Source organism: Vicugna pacos, chromosome 23 (genome assembly GCF_048564905.1).
Source record: "Vicugna pacos chromosome 23, VicPac4, whole genome shotgun sequence".
Lineage (NCBI taxonomy): Eukaryota > Metazoa > Chordata > Mammalia > Artiodactyla > Camelidae > Vicugna > Vicugna pacos.
In genome coordinates, this window is record NC_133009.1 from 38,274,765 (window position 1) to 38,292,131 (window position 17,367).

The 17,367-nt window shown below is 63.8% G+C and overlaps 2 protein-coding genes across 2 annotated transcripts; one reads left to right on the forward strand and one right to left on the reverse strand.

Annotated features, from left to right (window-relative positions):
* The first annotated feature begins 1,102 nt into the window (after window positions 1-1,102).
* On the forward strand, window positions 1,103-5,491 carry GPR37L1 (G protein-coupled receptor 37 like 1). The gene is made up of 2 exons (XM_015247039.3): window positions 1,103-1,732; window positions 4,267-5,491. The coding sequence occupies exons 1-2, from the start codon at window positions 1,103-1,105 to the stop codon at window positions 5,071-5,073; spliced, it is 1,437 nt and encodes a 478-aa protein (XP_015102525.2). The 3' UTR covers window positions 5,074-5,491.
* A 3,025-nt stretch (window positions 5,492-8,516) lies between these two features.
* ARL8A (ARF like GTPase 8A) lies at window positions 8,517-16,311 on the reverse strand. The gene is made up of 7 exons (XM_072948844.1): window positions 15,918-16,311; window positions 11,688-11,768; window positions 11,235-11,308; window positions 10,423-10,516; window positions 10,186-10,253; window positions 9,896-9,966; window positions 8,517-9,501 (listed from the first exon to the last, which is right to left on the reverse strand). The coding sequence occupies exons 1-7, from the start codon at window positions 16,038-16,040 to the stop codon at window positions 9,452-9,454; spliced, it is 561 nt and encodes a 186-aa protein (XP_072804945.1). The 5' UTR covers window positions 16,041-16,311; the 3' UTR covers window positions 8,517-9,451.
* Between the last annotated feature and the right edge of the window lie 1,056 nt (window positions 16,312-17,367).

Here is a 17,367-nt window from a genome sequence, read left to right on the forward strand (position 1 = left end):
GATGTACAGGGTGCTTCCCGGCCCTTCCTCCGCTGACCTCCCCAGGCTCCTCGCCCCAGACTCCCATGCTCCCTCCCCACACTCTCCCTGCTGTCTTCCAGGTATGTCGCTGCCCTCACACCCCAGTGCCTTTGCACATGCTGCCTCTTCTGCTCGGAGCACCCCTCCCTCCCCATTGTCTGCCTAGTGAACTCACAGGTCCATTCGAAAGTCTCCTAGTCAGAGAGGCCTTCCACATCCCTCTAGGCGACTTTGGGCTCCCTCAGCGACCGGCCCCTTGCCTTTCATAGCACCCACCACTGAATTGTAATTACCTATACACACATTTATCCCCCAACCCGGACCGAAGTCTCCCTGGTGGTTACATTTCTGCATTCTGTCTCTAGAACACAGCAGGGGCTCAGTAAGTCTCTGTTATTGTGAATGTCCGTGCGTCTTGTGTCTGGATCGGAACGTGGTGTTTTCAGGTTTTGACTGTCGCTGTCCTCAGGGGGAGTTTGTGTGGTGAGCAGGTGAGCAGGTGGACTCGCGCCTGCGGAGAACGTTGATGGGTCAGGTCAGGAGTCAGATCCAGGTGCCGGGCCAGCCCGGGCAGGCTTTGTCTGTGGTCAGTGACCGACCTCCTTTCTAATCAGAGACACGGTGGTAGTGGCTACGCCCTGCAGAGCTGTCGACGGCGGGGCCTCGTCGGGGCCAGGAAGTGGCGGTGATGCAGTTTGGGTGGTGGGGCTGCCCTGGAGTTGCCTCCTGAGGTGCGATGGAGCCCTGCCCTCCCCCCCAGGGGACCCCTGCAGCTGTGCCCCCTCTCGGCAGGGGCAGCTCCCTGGGGCAACTGGCCTCTGGGGCGCCAGGTCCCAGTGCTGCCGCCCGTGGGGCCTGACAAGGTGTCCTGGGGGGCTGCGCAGAGTTCTCTGTGTCCAGCAGAGGGCCCTGACCAGCTGGCCAGGCGGGAGGGAGCTGCTCGGGTCCGCTGGAGCAGGCTGGCGATGCCAGACGCCTGACTGGGGGCGGACCGACCGGCCAGCTGCCCGTCTCGAGTCAGCCCAGAGCTCGGGTCCTTGCCACATCTCTCCGTGGGCAGCTGCCTCCCGCTTGTCCGGCCATGCGGTGGCTGTGGCCGCTGGCTGTCTCCCTGGCCATGGCGTTGGCTGTGGGGCCGGGCAGAGTCTCTAGGGGGGCCACCCTGCCCTGGGATGAGCCCAGGGCAGGGGCCTGGGAGCAGCAGAGCCGGCCCAGGAGAGGCACTGAGGATGAGGAGGCCAAGAAGGCGCAGCAGTATGTGCCTGAGGAGTGGGGGGAGTACCCGCGGCCCATCGCCCCCGCCGACCCCCAGCCCTCCCAGCCCTGGGTGGCCCCCAGCCCCCGCCCGGACAGGGACGGGGGCGCTCTGGGCGGTGGGCTGGAGCCGCGGGGAAGCCCGGTGGGGATGCCGGGCCGGCGACTGCGGATCCAGAACCCCCTGTACCCGGTGACCGAGGGCTCCTACGGTGCCTACGCGGTCCTGCTGCTCGCCCTGGTGCTGTTCGCCGTGGGCGTTGTGGGCAGCCTGTCCGTCATGTGCGTCGTCTGGCACAGCTACTACTTGAAGAGCGCCTGGAACTCCATCCTTGCCAGCCTGGCTCTCTGGGACTTCCTGGTCCTCTTCTTCTGTCTCCCGGTCGTCATCTTCAACGAGATCACCAAGCAGAGGCTTCTGGGCGACGTCTCCTGCCGCGCCGTGCCCTTCCTGGAGGTGAGCGCGCGTCCCCCTGCAGCCCAGGGGTGCTGCCAGGCCCGGAGGCCTGGGGGCTGCCTGGCTTCTCCCGCAGATCAGGCCAGGGGGCAAATACAGTGAGGGTCTTGGTGGCTCTCAGGTAACCAGCAGCCAGGTGTGCAGGGCCCTGGGTTCCAGGCCCAGGAGCAGCCTCTCTGATGGTCCCCTGCCCCGCCTTAACCCTCCTCCATCTTTCCACCCAAGAAATCACTCTGTCCTTTGTGTGCCTCCTTCCTCTCCCTCTGTGGCTCCTCTTCACCCCTCATTTCCTGCCTCCCTGGGCAGTGCCTGAAGGCAGATTCCAATTTCCTAGAGACCCCCACCCCAGCCTCCAGTCAAGTCAGTGTCTACTCCCCCGCATGCCAACATGGAAGGAAGGATGGCTCCTCACTGTGATGGTTGCTGGCGTCACCATCAGCCACCTCCTCGATCCTCTCTGAAAGGGGAGACCTGGCTCTGGGGGCCGGAGCTGCGGGTGGGGGCCCTAGGGGCAGCCCCGTCACTGGCATACGGGGTTTACTGGGCTGGTCACAGCTCCTCTCCAGTTCCCTGGCTCCCGACCAGAGGTGGACCAGGTGACACTCGCAGCTGTGTTGTTCTGTGATTCCAAGGTGGACCACTCCCCTCACCGCGGGGAACTTCCCTGCTGGGATGAGCGCATGGGTGTGGATGGACCTGTAGATTGCAAGGAGACAGCTTAAGCAAAAGAATGAGAAAAGACCAGAATGTGTGCACTGGTGCGAGGTGCAGCAAGGCTGCCTCATCTGTGTAGGGACGGATTAGACGAGCAGCCTTGCAGATTTCGGTTGTGTGGAGGGTCACAGTGAGGGCTGGAGTGACTGTGGCCGCCCCACGGGGGCTGCCGTTCCTCCTGGAGTGGAGGGTGTTGTGCGACACGGTGGGGTGGGGGGGACTCGGAAGAGGCACGTGGACGCAGTCCTGGTCCCGGCTCTGTCCCCGGCCACTGCGGCTAGGGACGAGTCCACAGACGAACAAGCTCTCAGGCTCAGTGGTCTGCGCCCTTCCCAGCCCGGAGAGACCACCTACTGGGGCCCAGAGGTGCTCACACCTGAAGGAAGTCCCTGCAGCTGGGGACAGCCTTGGCCCTCGGAAGCTCAGAGCCCAGGTGCGCTGCGGGAGGTCAGGCCGGGGCCTTGGAACTGGGCAGACTGGACAGAAGCTGGGCTTTGCCCCTGACCGGCTGAGTGCCCTCAGCAAGTCGCTCGACCAACTCAGCCTCCGCCTCCTCCCCTGTGAACTGGGGATGATCGTCACAGGGCTGAACGGACTTCTGAAGGATTGCATGTGCGATGTCACCAAGTGCTCTGAATTAGAGTGATTCGATTGTGGTGGTTTTTCCTGGGAAAGGTCTGAGAACAGGAGGGGAGAGCAGACACGTATGAGCACTTGCCTGCGTGTGGCTGGTGGCCAGGAGAGCCCAGCCCCGCCGGATGGTGGGGCTCAGTCACCTATATCCCCGAGGCGGGCCCCTCCACGGACTGGAGGACTGAGTGACCCAGGAGCTGACGGAGCTTGGTGACGGGTGGGCGTCAAGGGACAAAACATGACCCCCGTCCCTTTTGAACGGAGGCCCCCGGAGGGCCAGGGAAGAGCTGGGTGACGAGTGGGTACTTCCTGAGATGTGGGAGAGAGTGGTGTTCTTGCCCAAGCCTGCCAGGATGGGGGGGTTTCCCACAGAGCACACTCACTCGGAGGCAGCCGGCGCTAATACGCAGCGGCCTGTGCCGCCCCGGCCGGGAGGGAAGAGCCTGGACCGACGGGGTTCTGAGCACAAGCTCTGGGCGTGGCCGGACGCCCCCTGAGCTGGAGGCCTTCCTTCTCTCTGGCTGCCTTCCCTGCTGCTGTGCTCCTCTGCTCCCAAGGTGGGCTTCCGTGACCAGCATGTGGGCTCAGGCCGGCCTGGAGGGGCTGCTTCTCTGCAGGGCTCTGGCCCCGGGCTTCTCGGGCGGGGCAGGAGGGACTGAGAGTGTAAGTGTGTGGATGTGAGTATGAGTGTAAGAGCGTAAGTATGAGAGTGAGCACGCGTGTGTGTGTGTGTGAGTGTGAATGAGTGTGCCCCCACATCCCCCAGGCTGCTCGCTCCATGCACGTCGACAGTGAGGGGACAGAGGACCCAGGACGCCCCATTCATACCTGTGTTCGTCCTCAGAGACAGTTTCCCAAAGTCTCAGGGAGCACGAGGTTTGTGGGACCCAGGCCGCTCACCCTGGCCCCAGAGGCGAGGAGGCAGGTGGCAAGAGAGGCGTCCTGTGTGGAGACCTGAGCTCTGCTGCCGCCACGTCCCTGGTCCTGCATGGGCGCAGGTTGTCCTGTGACACGTGGGCCATGAGACCTGAGGGTGACGGGAGGTGGGTGGGAAGTGCTCCCTGCCCAGTGGAGTTACCGCTGTCTGTCCCACGCCTGCCACCAGCTCTTGGTCTCCCCGGGCTGGAAGCCGGCCCCTCAGCGGCCCGGGGCTGAGCCCTCGCCTCTTGCTCCATGCCTGCCCGCAGGTCTCCTCCTTGGGTGTCACCACCTTCAGCCTCTGTGCCCTGGGCATCGACCGCTTCCACGTGGCCACCAGCACCCTGCCCAAGGCGAGGCTCGTCGAACCGTGCCCATCCATCCTGGCCAAGCTGGCGGTCATCTGGGTGGGCTCCATGACGCTGGCCGTGCCCGAGCTCCTGCTGTGGCATCTGGTGCAGGAGCCAGGCCCCACTGGGGGCACGGTGGACTCGTGCGTCATGAAGCCCTCGGCCCGCCTGCCTGAGTCCCTGTACTCGCTGGTCATGACCTACCAGAACGCTCGCACCTGGTGGTCCTTTGGCTGCTACTTCTGCCTGCCCGTCCTCTTCACGGTCACCTGCCAGCTGGTGACGTGGCGGGTGCGGGGCCCCCCGGGCAGGAGGCCTGAGTGCCGGGCGGGCCGGCAGGAGCAGGGTGAGGGCCAGCTCAGCAGCACCGTCATGGGCCTGACGGCCGTCTACGCTCTCTGCACCCTCCCCGAGAACGTGTGCAACGTCGTGGCGGCCTACCTGTCGGCCGCGCTGACCCGCCGGACCCTGGACCTCCTGGGCCTCGTCACCCAGTTCTCCTCCTTCTTCAGGGCCGCCGTCACGCCCGTGCTCCTCCTGTGCGTGTGCCGGCCACTGGGCCGCGCCTTCCTGGACTGCTGCTGCTGCTGCTGCCAGGGCTGTGGGGGGGCCGCAGCCGCCGCCGGCCCGGACGGCAAGCTCAAGACGGAGGAGCTGTCTGCCCCCGTCTGCTTCCACAAGCCCAGGGAGTCGCCGCCACTCCTGGCCCTGGGCACGCCCTGCTGAGGCCTGGATGGCCTGGGGTCGGGAGGGAGCTCCGTCCCCATGGGTCCTGCTTTTCTGTCTGTCCCTCTGTACAGAGATGGATTTGGTGCCTCTTGCTGGGGTCCAGGTGTGTGGGAGCCCCCTCCCTGAGCCCCCTTCCCAGACACGCTGGGGCCTGCCCGCCCGTCCTCTCACTGGTGGGCGGTGGTGCCTCCGGTCCCTAGAGCTGCCCAGAAACTCTGCACCCCCCAGCCGGAGGGCAGAGCCTGGCCTGGTCCAGCCCCAGTCCCTCTCTCCATCTGGAGCCCGGCTTGTGCCCCATCATCACCCATCCTGGACGAGGCTCTTGCAGGCCAGCGACTGGGCTGTCCTCCGGACCGGACCCATCCCAGCCCTGGACATCTCCTCAGGCGCCATCCCTTCTCTGGGAGGATTTCCTTCTCCATCCTTCTTTGATGTATCCCGGTGGCCCCGTCCCCAGCCCCTGCGGGGTGCTCCCCCACAGAAGGCCCTTCCTGGAAAACAATAAACTAGGTAGATCCGCCCCTGTGCCCCCAGGACTTTCTTGTGCCACATTCTGGCAGTGCCCGATGCACCTGGGCCTTCCCCTCCTGGCCACCTCTGGCCCTTCCCTGCCTGTGGCCTGTGTCTGGTCCAGCCCGAGGCCTGTGGCTTTCGAGAGGCAGAGTGGATGGAGGGCTGGGAGCTGGGGCACCACGTCCTCATGCTGGCCTCAGCCCAGCCGTCCCCGGGGAGCCAAAGGCTGCAAACTTGTCCCCACTGGAGCCCCCGCCGCTGCTCCTCCTTCCCCACAAAGCCCCCATTTGAGGGAAGCCAGCAGCCTTCCCTCCATGAGGCCGGGGCTTCCAGCCTCACTGACTCTGAGAGCCATTCTTGTTCAGCTTCTTAGAACAGACTGTTCGGCCTGCGGATGGCCCAGCTGCCTGCCCCTTGCCTGCCCCCACCCCACCCGCTTCCTGGCAGCCAGCGCTCCATCGACGCCCCCGCAGACTCGTTCCTCTTGCTGCTCCTCCAGCCCTTTCCAGAGGCCCCTTCGCCATCTGGGGCCAGAGAAGTTGGCACAGGGTCAGTTAGACGGATGCCTCGGCCTAGGCCACTGACCACTCCCCGCCCCGCAAGCCCACCCTTCCTGTCTGAAGTGCAGCCCTGGGTCCCACGGTGACTTCCACTGCCAGCCCCGCCGAGAACACCTGTGTGGGGTCGCAGGAGGGTCCCCAGGGCCAGGGACACTGAGGCGCAGGAGTCGCCGGTGCCCTGGATCCATTCTCCTCTGTCCACCCCACCCACGCCCAGCCTGCCCCGCCCCAAGCCTCCTTCCCCCTCTCCTGGAGATCTTAACGGCCTTGTTCTCTCTCCCTGGCACCCACCCCCAGGACGGGCGACGCCAAGAGGGAGGCGGTTGCTAGGTGATGGCGCTGCGAGCACGCACTCTTTGTGCTGGGAATGACACCCCTTGTTTCTCGGCAGACCTACTGCCACAGGGACTGAAGCCCCCCACCCGCCTGCTTCGTCTGCAGAAACGAGGCAGGTGGGGGGAGCAAGTTGGAGAGGGGTCCGAAGAGGGGCTTGTCTTCCTCTGCATCACCCCCCACACTCCCTCTCCCCGACCCCCCCAATCCTGGCCATACCAGCAGCTTCCTACCGGACATAGGAGGGGGCCGGGGTGAAGTTGGGACACGAGGCCTGAGGATGGGAGGCTGACAGGAGGGGCGGGGGCACCTCTACATCCTGTCTCAGGGGCTCTGCCACAAAGGGCACGCCCTGCCTCTCCCGGCGGCTAGTTGGCCGGCTCAGAGCCCAAGAGAGGAGATGTGCGCTCCGAGGCCCGGCACCACCACCGCCCAGGGCCCAGCAACGCGAGGGGCTTGCAGATTCAGTCAGCAGGCCAGCGGGCCTTGGGAAAGAGCCACTGTCCCGCTGGCCGGGCCAGCTGGGGGAACAATGCAGCGCTTGTCGCTTAGGGGTCCCGGGCCTGGGGTGGAGGGGCAGGCTGGCAGTGGTGAGCAGAGGCCTTGAGCTGGACTTGAGGGGACAGCTCTCAGACCCTGATGCCAGCCATGGGGAGGGACCAACCCACTGAGCCCCCCACCCCCACCCCCAGCCCTGCACTTGCAGCAAGAATCGCCTCCCCCTGGTCAACGGACCCGGCCACTGGACCCCATTGGTAGAATGTGGAATAACCCCTCACAGGGCCTGGAGTCGCTGAACAGGAGGCGATACATCCAGCACCCGGCACGACGCCCGGCACCTTCCCCTTCTCCCCACCCCGGGAGTTAACTCTCCAGAACCGCAGAGCAGGCTGGGCCCGGGCAGTGCGTGTGCAGCGGGACACGCACATGCACGGTCTGTGATACCAGGCTCCGCGGCAGGACACCTGCTTGCCGGTAACCAGCTCCTCCTGTCTCATCTCAGGCCTCGCTCTCATCAGAGGACACAGCACGAGAAAGGCAGGTCAGCCCTGAAGGTGCCCGCCCTGCTCCCAGGATCAGTGAGACTGTCAGTCCTGCCCCAGCCCCCCAGGCCACGGCGTCCCCTACCACCTCGAAGCCAGGAGCACCCAGGGGACAGCCTGGCCCCAGCGCCAAGCTCCTCAGCCCGGGGGCACGCACTGGAAGGCGCCCTGTAGTCAGGTAGCTCCACCTGCCAGACTCTATCCACTTTTCCCCCAGACTTGCGGCAGCGGGGAGCAAACGCCCTCTCCAGGCAGGCCCTCTCTCCCTGCGCCTGGGGCCCGAAGGTGCCTCCAGGAGGAAGCACCAAGGAAGGCTGGTGAAGCTCAGGAGCCAGCAGGGTGGGCCCCGCTCCCAGGACCGAGGGTCCGGCCTCCCTCCTGCAGAGGTGGGGGAGCCGATGGGCCTTCAGCAGGGCCGCTCCATGCGGGGCGGAGGGGAGCTGGGGGCGGGGCTTACAGTCAAACTGGGTCAAGATGGCCCCGGATTTGAGCAGCAGGGCCCTGAGCAGCAGGGCCCGCAAGGCTCTGAGGCTGCAGCTGCAGGCAGCCAGAGGGACCAGCTTTAAGTCTGGGCAGGGAGAGGAGGGGGTGGGCAGAGGAGGGAGGGTATGGCCTCTCCCCAAAACCAGCAGCCAGACACCGACAGAGAGGCTGCAGAGGGGAAGCCCCCCGCCCTCTCCAACAGTTCACTGGCTCCAGCGTCTCTGGCTGCAGGTGGAGCCCTTACCCCCCGACCAGAATCTGAGGAAATGGGTGTGGCCCCGCACTCCTGCCACCATGGCCCAGCTAAGCTGCTGGCTTGGAGTCTGACCAGAGGAGGCGGCGGGATGGGGGCAGCCGGAGCACACGCTGGGCGGCTCTGTGAAGGGCCATTGTGAGCCCGGGTGAGCGCGTGCCTCCCTCCGCTGTGTGCGCCGGGGCAGGGGGGCCGGGTCCCCGGGCTGGCCGTCGTCCCACGCCACCCACGGAAATAGCCCGCACCACGCACCCCCCAACACAAAACCGTCATTTATTCTCATTGTTGTTAGGAGGCAAAAAAAGTACAGTTACAAGAATCATTTTCCAAACAGAGGTTAAATATGAGCTGAAAGTGTAAAAAGGAAGAGAGTCACTTTACAAACCATTAAATTAAACCAACAAACAAAAAACAAACCCAAAGAACCAACCCCCCGTGCTGAGTTCTCTCCGTGTGCAACTCTGCAAAATGAGAACAGAAAATGAGGCGGCCCGTGGAGGTGGGGGCCCGGGGAGGGGCAGGAGCCGGGGGCTGCCGGGGGGCCTCGCACGCTGGCCTCCCGCCCCTTCGGCCAGCGATCTCTGGCACCTGGGCGTGCCTGGCGGCCACGCGGAGGCTAGGACAGAGCGGGCGCCTCCAGAGGCTCCCGTCGGCCTGTCAGTCAAGCACTGCGGGGACAGGGACTGGGGGACGGCCACCTGCCCCGGGCAGCCTTGCCTGTCCTGACCTGAACCTGCCCCAGCCAAGCCCGCAGCACTCTCCCCGTCTCCGGACGTCCCCCCGACCCTGACAGGCCCCTGCAGCATCACATGGGTGATTTTAGTCTTTGCTTAAATTAAAAAATTAAAATATATATACATATATATACTGTACACACAGGACAACAACAGAAGTGTTGCAGAGGGAAGCACGGGAGCAGCACAGGGAGCGGGGCGGGGCGGGGTCCGGGGCAGAGAGGGCACAGGGAGCGGGGCGGGGTGGAGGCCGGGGCAGAGAGGGGCAGGAGAGATCAGGGGCCAGACAGGAGCAACTTATTTTACAGTAAAATCAGGAGTTCAAACCTCAGCAGAGCAGGACTCTGGGATCCCCCCAGAGGGCCCCTCCCCAGGCTGAGTACCAGGGGTGGGCTTGGGGGGGTGGGGGCGGGGCGGGAGCTCGGCGTCCCTGGTCCGAGGGGGCAGGCAGCAGCCTCAGCTTCTCCGTGACTTTGAGTGCTGGATAAGCCACTGTAGGGTGATGTCTGGGGGGGAGAGAGGAGGTTACAGGGCTTCTGGAGGGGGCTCAGGCTTTCTGAACTGCAGCTGGGGTCAACCCTGGGGGTGTCTGGTGCTGTGAAAGAGACAGAGCCACGGGAGCCACAAACCATGTCCCTTGGAGCTGGAAGGGGCCTGGAATCACCTGGTCTGACCTTGATACCTCACGAGTGGGTGGGGAGTGAGCCCCAAGGAGGGAGGACTGGCCAAGATCACACACCAGATGATGGCAGAGCTGGGGTGATGCTAAGAATCCGGGCCTCCTGCTGCCTGTCCCAACCCAGGAGAACCACAGAGCTCTGGGCTCCAAAGCATCCAAGTGCTTTCCCCTCCCACCCCCACCATGCCCCTCAATGCAGCACTGCCCCCAAACCCACGCACCAATGTTGTCCTTCTCTTTGCAGGAGATGGAGTAGCAGCAGATCTCTCGGTCCTGGATGGCGGACAGATTCCTGCGGGAAACCAGAGGAGTCTGCCTAGGCGGCAACCACCCAGGGGGCCTGGGGCAGGTGGGAGCCTGCGCTGGAGGCCCGTGTGAGGGGCAAGGCTCGGGATGGTGCGCTCTGCCGCCACCGTGCGGCAAACGCTGAGAGCGGCAGCCAGCCCTCTGCGCCCAGCCTGGGGAGTCTGGGGAGCGGGGAGGAAGGACAGGGAGGAGTCACCAAGCTCACATTTTCTCAATCAGCTCCTTCTCATCCAAGGCTCCTGGGAGGTCTCGCTTGTTACCCAGGACTAAGACCTGCAGGGGGAGAACACAAGGGCTCGCTCCAGGGCAGCTCCGGCCAGGCTGTCCAGGGGGCTGGCTTCCACAGTCCTGTTGCCTCCCCCCACAGTGCCTGGTCCACATCTGCCCCCGCAACTCTGCAGCAAGCGCCCTCCCCCAGGGCCCCCCCGCCCCGGGGGCTGACCGGGATGCCCTGCAGCTGGGGCTTGTCCAGCAGGTTGTGGAGCTCATTCTTGGAGGCCTCGATCTTCTCTTGGTCAGCGGCGTCCACCATGTACCTGGGGACAGCAGGGTGGGGACAAGCACGTTGACACCACAGCTGAGAGATGAGGGGAGAAGGGGCTCCTGCTTGGAAGAGAAAACACTGCTCTGGCTGGTCACCCTGGGCCACAGGCCACCCAGGCGGCTCAAGGCCGATGGGAATGAGGTCTGCAGGCGCCCCTGGGCCTGCCACGGCCCCGGCCTCCAAGGGCCCCTGGGGAAGCCCCCCACGTCCTTCCCACAGCGACCCTCTTCCTTCCCATGGGAGGACGAGGTAAGGCAGGGGAGAACGGCAAAGCAAGCCCCAGAAGACCTCCCCGCATCAAGACGCTGTTCAAAAATCAGGTTAAGAGCAACGGAAACTAAACAATGCTTCGTTTGGGCCCATGTCCGTAGGATAAAGCTGCTTTCAAAGAGCAAGGGGGTGGGGGGGCGGCTCAGGGTTCCAGCCCAGCACCTCTGCTGAAAACAATAAACTAAAATATAAAAAGCAAGGGAACGAACCATCAAGTCACACAAAATTCGGGAGAGGGTGAGCTTGGGCTGGGGGAGGCAGGCAGGTGCGGACACACAGGCCCTTCTGGGGGCTGATGCTCTGGTTCTCAAACTGGCCAGTGGGTGCCCAGAGCGCCCCTCAAAGCAAAGGCAGCTGTGTGCGGCCGTGAGCCACAGGCCAAGGACTGTGCCCGATCTGGTTCTGTGCCAGAGGTCCCTGCAGCCCTGCCGGACACTTACACGATGGCACTCACTCCTCGGCAGTAGCGCTCCCACATGCTGCGGAAGCGAGGCTGTCCCCCGATGTCCCAGAGCTGAGCAAGAGGAGGGGAGACGGTCTCAGCGGCAGGCAGGCATCCAAACCCACCATGGCTCCCAAGCGCCCTGCACCACCCCCGCCCGGGGTTCCTCCTCTCTCCAGGTCCCTCTGCCTCCTCACGTCTCCTGCTCTCTTCTTCCAACTACCTGGTTGGACCCAAGCCTCTGCTTTCCTTCAGCTTCTCCTCCAGGGCCTCAGGCGCCTCCCGCAGCCCCTCGGCCCCACCCAACACGCATATACACACACAAACACACACACACACACGCACACGCAAGCATGCACACGCACACTCAAGCACACATGCACGTGCACACACACATGCGCGCATGCACACGCAAGTGCGTGCATCCAGGGTCCCGCTCCTGGACACTCACCTTGATGGTCACATTCCCCTTGGTGATCTTGCGCATGTTGAAGCCCACGGTGGGGATCATGTCCTCGTTAAACTGTCCTGACTGAAGGAGGGTCAGAATCGGCAAAGGGGCAAAGTCACCAGGACCCAGATGTGCCGGCCCAGACAGCCACAGACCAGAAGGCTGCGAGGATACGGCACAGGCCAGGCCAGAGCCCCTCAGGTGCTCTCGGGGTCCCGGCACCCCCTGTGTGTCCCTTGCTTTCAGGCCGGACAGGCTGTAACCAAGCCTGGTGTCCACCCCGCAGCTGGACTCTCCCGTCCTGCTCAGGCAGTCTCGAGGCCTCTCAACCTGGATGGAGAAAACGCTTCCTGACGCCTGACCCACATCTCTGCTGGACCTGAAGCCCCTTTGCTGGAGCGATGGAGCAAAATAATCACCGGCTCAGCAAGGGACCTGAGGAGGTCGTGGTGAACCGTCGAGGGAAGTACACACGTTTGCACACTGGTAGTAATATTCACATCAAAATGGGGGGGGGGTAAATCAGGCCATGCCCCAAATGCAATGCACACCAAGCGATTTCTGGGTTTTCCTGCACTGAACCCCACTTGTAGGAGGATGCCCCCACCGCCTTGTCTGCTGACTTACGAGTCTCCCCACTAGACTGAGCACTCCCTGGGAGAGGAACCACGTCCGTGCAGCTTTCGTGAACGTTTACTCAGTAACTAGGAGTTGACTGCAATTCCATTTCCCATGACCCATTTCAAAATTCTAGTAATTTTCACTTCTCCCTCTAAAGTGTCTCTAAGATTGTTCTAAACTGGCCACAGGCCTCAAACAAGGCCAGACCAACCTCCCTTCAAGGTCACCTCCTCACCTCCACGTTCACGTGTAGCACACCTGCTCCCCGCCCCCCACCACCCCAGACACAGGCTGGAGGAGCTGGGGCCCTCTCAGCCTTGAACCCGGGGGACAGCCTTGTTCCTTCTGCCACCACTTTCTTCCACCAGGTGGGAGGAATGGTTTGCCTCGGGCCCGGTAGAGGTCAGTGGCTCTGACCATCAGCCACGGCACAGAGCATGACGGCTCCTCACTCAGAGCCCGAGAGTCTGCACGGGGCCCCCAAGGTCTCCGCTGAACGAGGTGGGTTCCCCCTCATCTTCCCGAGTCAGCCAAGTTCCTTCACCGTGGCCCTTGGACGTGAGAGCCCAACACCCAAGGCCAAGGCTCAGGACGAGGCAGGCGAGGCTCCTAACCCTGAGCCACAGCCGGGCTGAAAGCACACAGGTACACGTGACTGCGCACGCGGCTCTGGGGAAAGGTCTACAAAAGCGTCCAAGAGCCTCTAACAGTGAGGAAGCGCGTGGGAAAGGGAGTGCCCTGAAGGAGGACACGTGGCTTCTGGCTACGGAGGGACAAGCAGTTTAATTTCCACACCCTAGCAGGGCGCCGGGTGGGTGGGGCACCTGCTGCCCCGAGCCCACGCCATCCCCATTCGCCAACCCTATCCGGGCTGATTAAGACCGTGGAGTCAGAGGAAGGAAGCCCAGTTCTTCCTTATCACTCACGGTGGAGGAGCTTGGACAAGACTCGAACCTCTCTGGGCCTCAGGGTTTCCCTGTGTGAAGTGGGGGACGGCAGTTTTGGCTTCCTCGAGGCAGGTGAGCAGGGCCCACAAGGTGCTTGGAAATGGTTTCGATTCAGCAAGAGGCACCTGTAGGATCCACAGGCTCCCACGTAAGTGAACAGCCTAGCCTGGCAGGACGAGACCTGGGCAAAGGGGGTGCCAGGAGGGCCTTCGGGGAGCCAGGCTCCAGTGCTGCCCGCTCAGCTTTGAATCAGAGCTCAGCTGGACTGGTCATGGCTTCGTTTCCCGGGAACGCCGCCTGATCCCACAGGCTCCTGGTTTAAAGGCAAAAGTAACCTCGAAGTCATGTATCCACCTCTGGCCTCAGACTCGAATCTCCTCCGCCTCCTTCCTCCTGGGTCAGAGTGCTCTACTGTGAGTCAAAAACCCATCTTCCTTTAACTTCCACTGCTCCTCCCCAAGTCTACCCATCGGGCACCCCAAGAATAGTTCTTCCATAAGCTGGTCTTCCACACTTTTAAACATATGAAGATGGTCCTCTTGTTTCCCTCAGGCAAAACACCTACTCTTTCTAGCAGGAAAACTTTTAGAACTCAGAGGTGAGTTTCGGGTTCTCAGAGGAGTCCTGTGAAGTCTCTGTGTGCGGCTTCCCAGCTCACATGAGCCTCAACTTCTGTTTACAGTCAGGCCTCAACTAGTGAGTAGTAAAAGCCAAATGGGGAAAAAGCTGAGACCAACAGAGGCCACATGAAGAGGCAGAGGTGACTGAGGAAGTCAGTGGTGGGCATGGGGATAGAGCCCAAGGTCCTGACTCTTGGCTCCCTTCTGAAAAGCCCGACTGCTATTATACATGGGGTGGGCGGGAGGCCGTGGCCCAGAGAGGCTGAGAACACTGGCCTCACCCTGACGCTGGAACTCCCACTGCAGCCCACGAGGGAAGGTGGTTCTTGGGAACCTCTTTCTAGGAAAATTTAGCTTGTACTTTAAGGATGTGTGATACAAGGTGGCAAATTTAATGTCCAAGAGGGGCACCTGTGGCCAGGCAGGGGGACCCCTCCCTGGAGACCTCAGACACCCCGGGCCCTGGCAGTGGAATTGTGACTCTTGGATTCTCCTGACCTGCCAGAGCATCTCACTCTCTGGATACAATGCTAATCCAGAGGGACCTCCTGACCAGGGCACCAAGCCACCTGTCCAGGAGCGTGGCTTTGGTAAACCCTGGGCAGGGAGAACTTTGCTGGGGACCAGGGTGACTCCCAGGGTGAGATAGTGCAGCAGCGGGTGCTCCTCCTGGCCTCTCCCCAGAGACATCGCCCAGGTCTGGATGCCTTGAAGCTGAGCCAGCCAGGCCTGCAGGATCAGCCGGGTCTAACCAGGGGTCTCTGACTGGAGGGCCAGAGCCTGGGCAGCTGGGAGCCAGGGGGCGCATGCTGGCTCAGAAACCATCGTGTCAACAAGCCCCAGCCAGGGCCTGAAGCACCTGCCCTGCAGGAGAAAGGTCAGGACCCCTGGGCAGGGAAGGAGCAGAGGTCACTGGCAGGTATGTTTGGGAAATGGAGCCAGTGCTCAAACACTGGGTCCCTGCCCCTCCAGCGTCTGCCACCCTTCTCTTTGAGGTGGGCAAAACACGGACAGGGGAGGCACCAGGCTGGCCAGTCACACTGCTCTGCTGACCCATCTCGTATCTGGCCAATCCGCAGTTCGCAGAACCCCAGTCTGGGAGCCAGGCCGGGTCGCTGGACAACCCCAGCCCCTGCCCAAGCCTTCCTCAGCCCACAGGCCCAGCTCAGCCCAGCTCAGCCCCGCTCTGAAACGCAGGCCGCAGCCATTACTCAGCTCAGCTCACACACCCAGAGAGCCCATCTTCCCCTTTATCTGAGGCAGATTTTAACCCCTTCCCCACCACTCCCTGGCACTGAAAGGCTTACGCTGCCCGCCTTGGTGCTGACCACCCAAAACCCTCAGAGCCACTCCCGTGTTCCCAGAGCAGGCAGCGCCCCTCCAGCTCCTCCTCGGGTCCAGGGCACCTCACTCTGCAACTTCCGAGCCAGGCGGACTCGGAACTCCCCTTAGGGTGCCATCCTCCCGGACCCCCGCTAGTGTGGTCGGGGAGAGGTTCCCGCGGAGGAGGAGCCTGGGCTGGAGCCAAGGGCCTCGGCTGACTCCACTCCCCACAAGGGGCCACCTCCCCTCCCCCTCAACGGCGCCGGGGCTTCCTCTTCCGTCACGGAGGGGTTAAGCCCCCGGGGTGGGGCTGGGCTGGCCCGGCCCAGGACCCTCTGCAGGCCGCGCCGGCGCCCCGTCCCGCGACCCTCCGCACGCGGAGCCGTCAGGCCCGGCACTTTCGCCCCGTCATGCGCCGGGGCGCGGGGGCCGGGGGCGCCTGTCTCTGCGGGCGGCGGTCCCTCCGGCCGCGTGACACCCTCTGGGCCGCCGGTCCCGGGGTACCAGCCACGTCCCCTCGTCCCCCGCCCCCGCGCCCGGCGGTGCCATCTCGGCCCGGGCGGGAGAGCGGGGCGCGCGCCGCGGGTCCTCACGCGCCAGGCTAGGCCCCGCGCGCCCGGGCCCGCGCCTCCCCGCCGGCCACGCCAGGCGGCGACCGGCCCGCGGGGCGCGGCGGGGACGGAAGGCAGGCCGGCCCGCGCCCCGCGCCCCGCCCGTACCGCGATCACGTTGACGAAGGTGGTCTTGCCCGAGTACTGCAGCCCCACCAGCGTGAGCTCCATCTCCTCCTTCCAGAACAGGGCCTTGAACCAGTCCAGCAGCTTGTTGAACAAAGCGATCATGGTCGCTGCGCCGGCCGTGCCCGGTGCCGGCTCCCCGCCGCCCCTCGTGCCCTCGCGCAGCGGCCGGAGCGGCCCCTCCCCGGTGCGGCCCGTCCCCGGGCTCGGTGCGGGCGGAGGCTCGGCTGGAGCGCGCGCGGCGGCCGACGAGTCGCTGCCCGGATCGGCGCGCCAATGGGTGTGGCCTCGGCGCGCCCTCCTCCTCTTGGTCGTCGTCGTCGTCGTCCTCCTCCTCCTCCTCCTCCTCCTCCGCCCGCGCCGCCCGCCCGGCCCTGCTCGCCCCCAAGCGCGCTCCTCCTCGCCCCGGGGCCGGGCGGCGGGGCGCCGGGCGGGGCGCCCGCAGGCAACGGGGCTGGCCGGGCGGGCGGCGCGGCGGGGGCCACTTGGGGGATGAGCTCCAATTTTATTTTTCCCCTTCGCGGGCTGCCGCGCCCTGATTGGCGGCCCCGTCCTTTATCCGGGGCGGGGGTGGGGGTGGGGGAGCGCGGGGAGTGAGGGCCCACTGAGCAGGAACACTTCCCGGGTGGAGGAGGCTGGAGGAGGGTAGCTCCTGGGCTTCCAGGACCCGCGGAGCAGGTCTATGAGGAGCCTGAGAAGGGGCGAACAGGGCTTTTGTTCCCTGAGTTCTTGCCTCCGAGCATCTCCAGGCACTGAGCCCGCCCTCTCACACGGTACCCAGCGGGGAAGAGCAGCCCAGGTGAGGGTTTGTTGACCCCAAGGTACCCAAGCCACTTGTTTAGGAAGCCTCTGGCTCACAGGGAGCTTCACGGGGGTCACCATGATACTTAAACAAATAAAATCTCGCTGGACATCGCCTGTGAGGAGTTTTGCCACAAACAAACAAACAAAAAAAACCACTTCGGTAAAAGCCAGTTTTCTTTGGGAGAGCTGATGGTGCGAGGTGAGGAGCCTGCCAAGATGCCCGTCCCTGGAGGATGTAACCTGGGGACCTGCTGACCCCCGAAGTCCCCAGCCCACCCTGGGTGCCCCTCAGCATTTGGCGTTCATCTGCACCCACATGTCTATTGTTTTAGTCAAAGGTGCAGAAACCTTCAATGTCAACCTACAAGACCCACCCGAGATGACCTCGAATTGCCACAGTGGAGGAATCCCAGAGTCCTGGCCCAGCATAATATTCTGGGGTGTTACGTTGTTAAGCTCCGTGGTCTTTCTCATCCCTGCCGTTTGTTAAGTCCCTCTGGAGCGCCCAAGGAATGCTTTGCCCTGTTTCCCAAAGCGACTCCAGTCTCATCTGTTTCATGTGTCCCTGGAAGCGCTGTAGAGGCGCACGTCTGGGATGAAGACCCGCAGCCTGCTCCTGCTCTGTGGA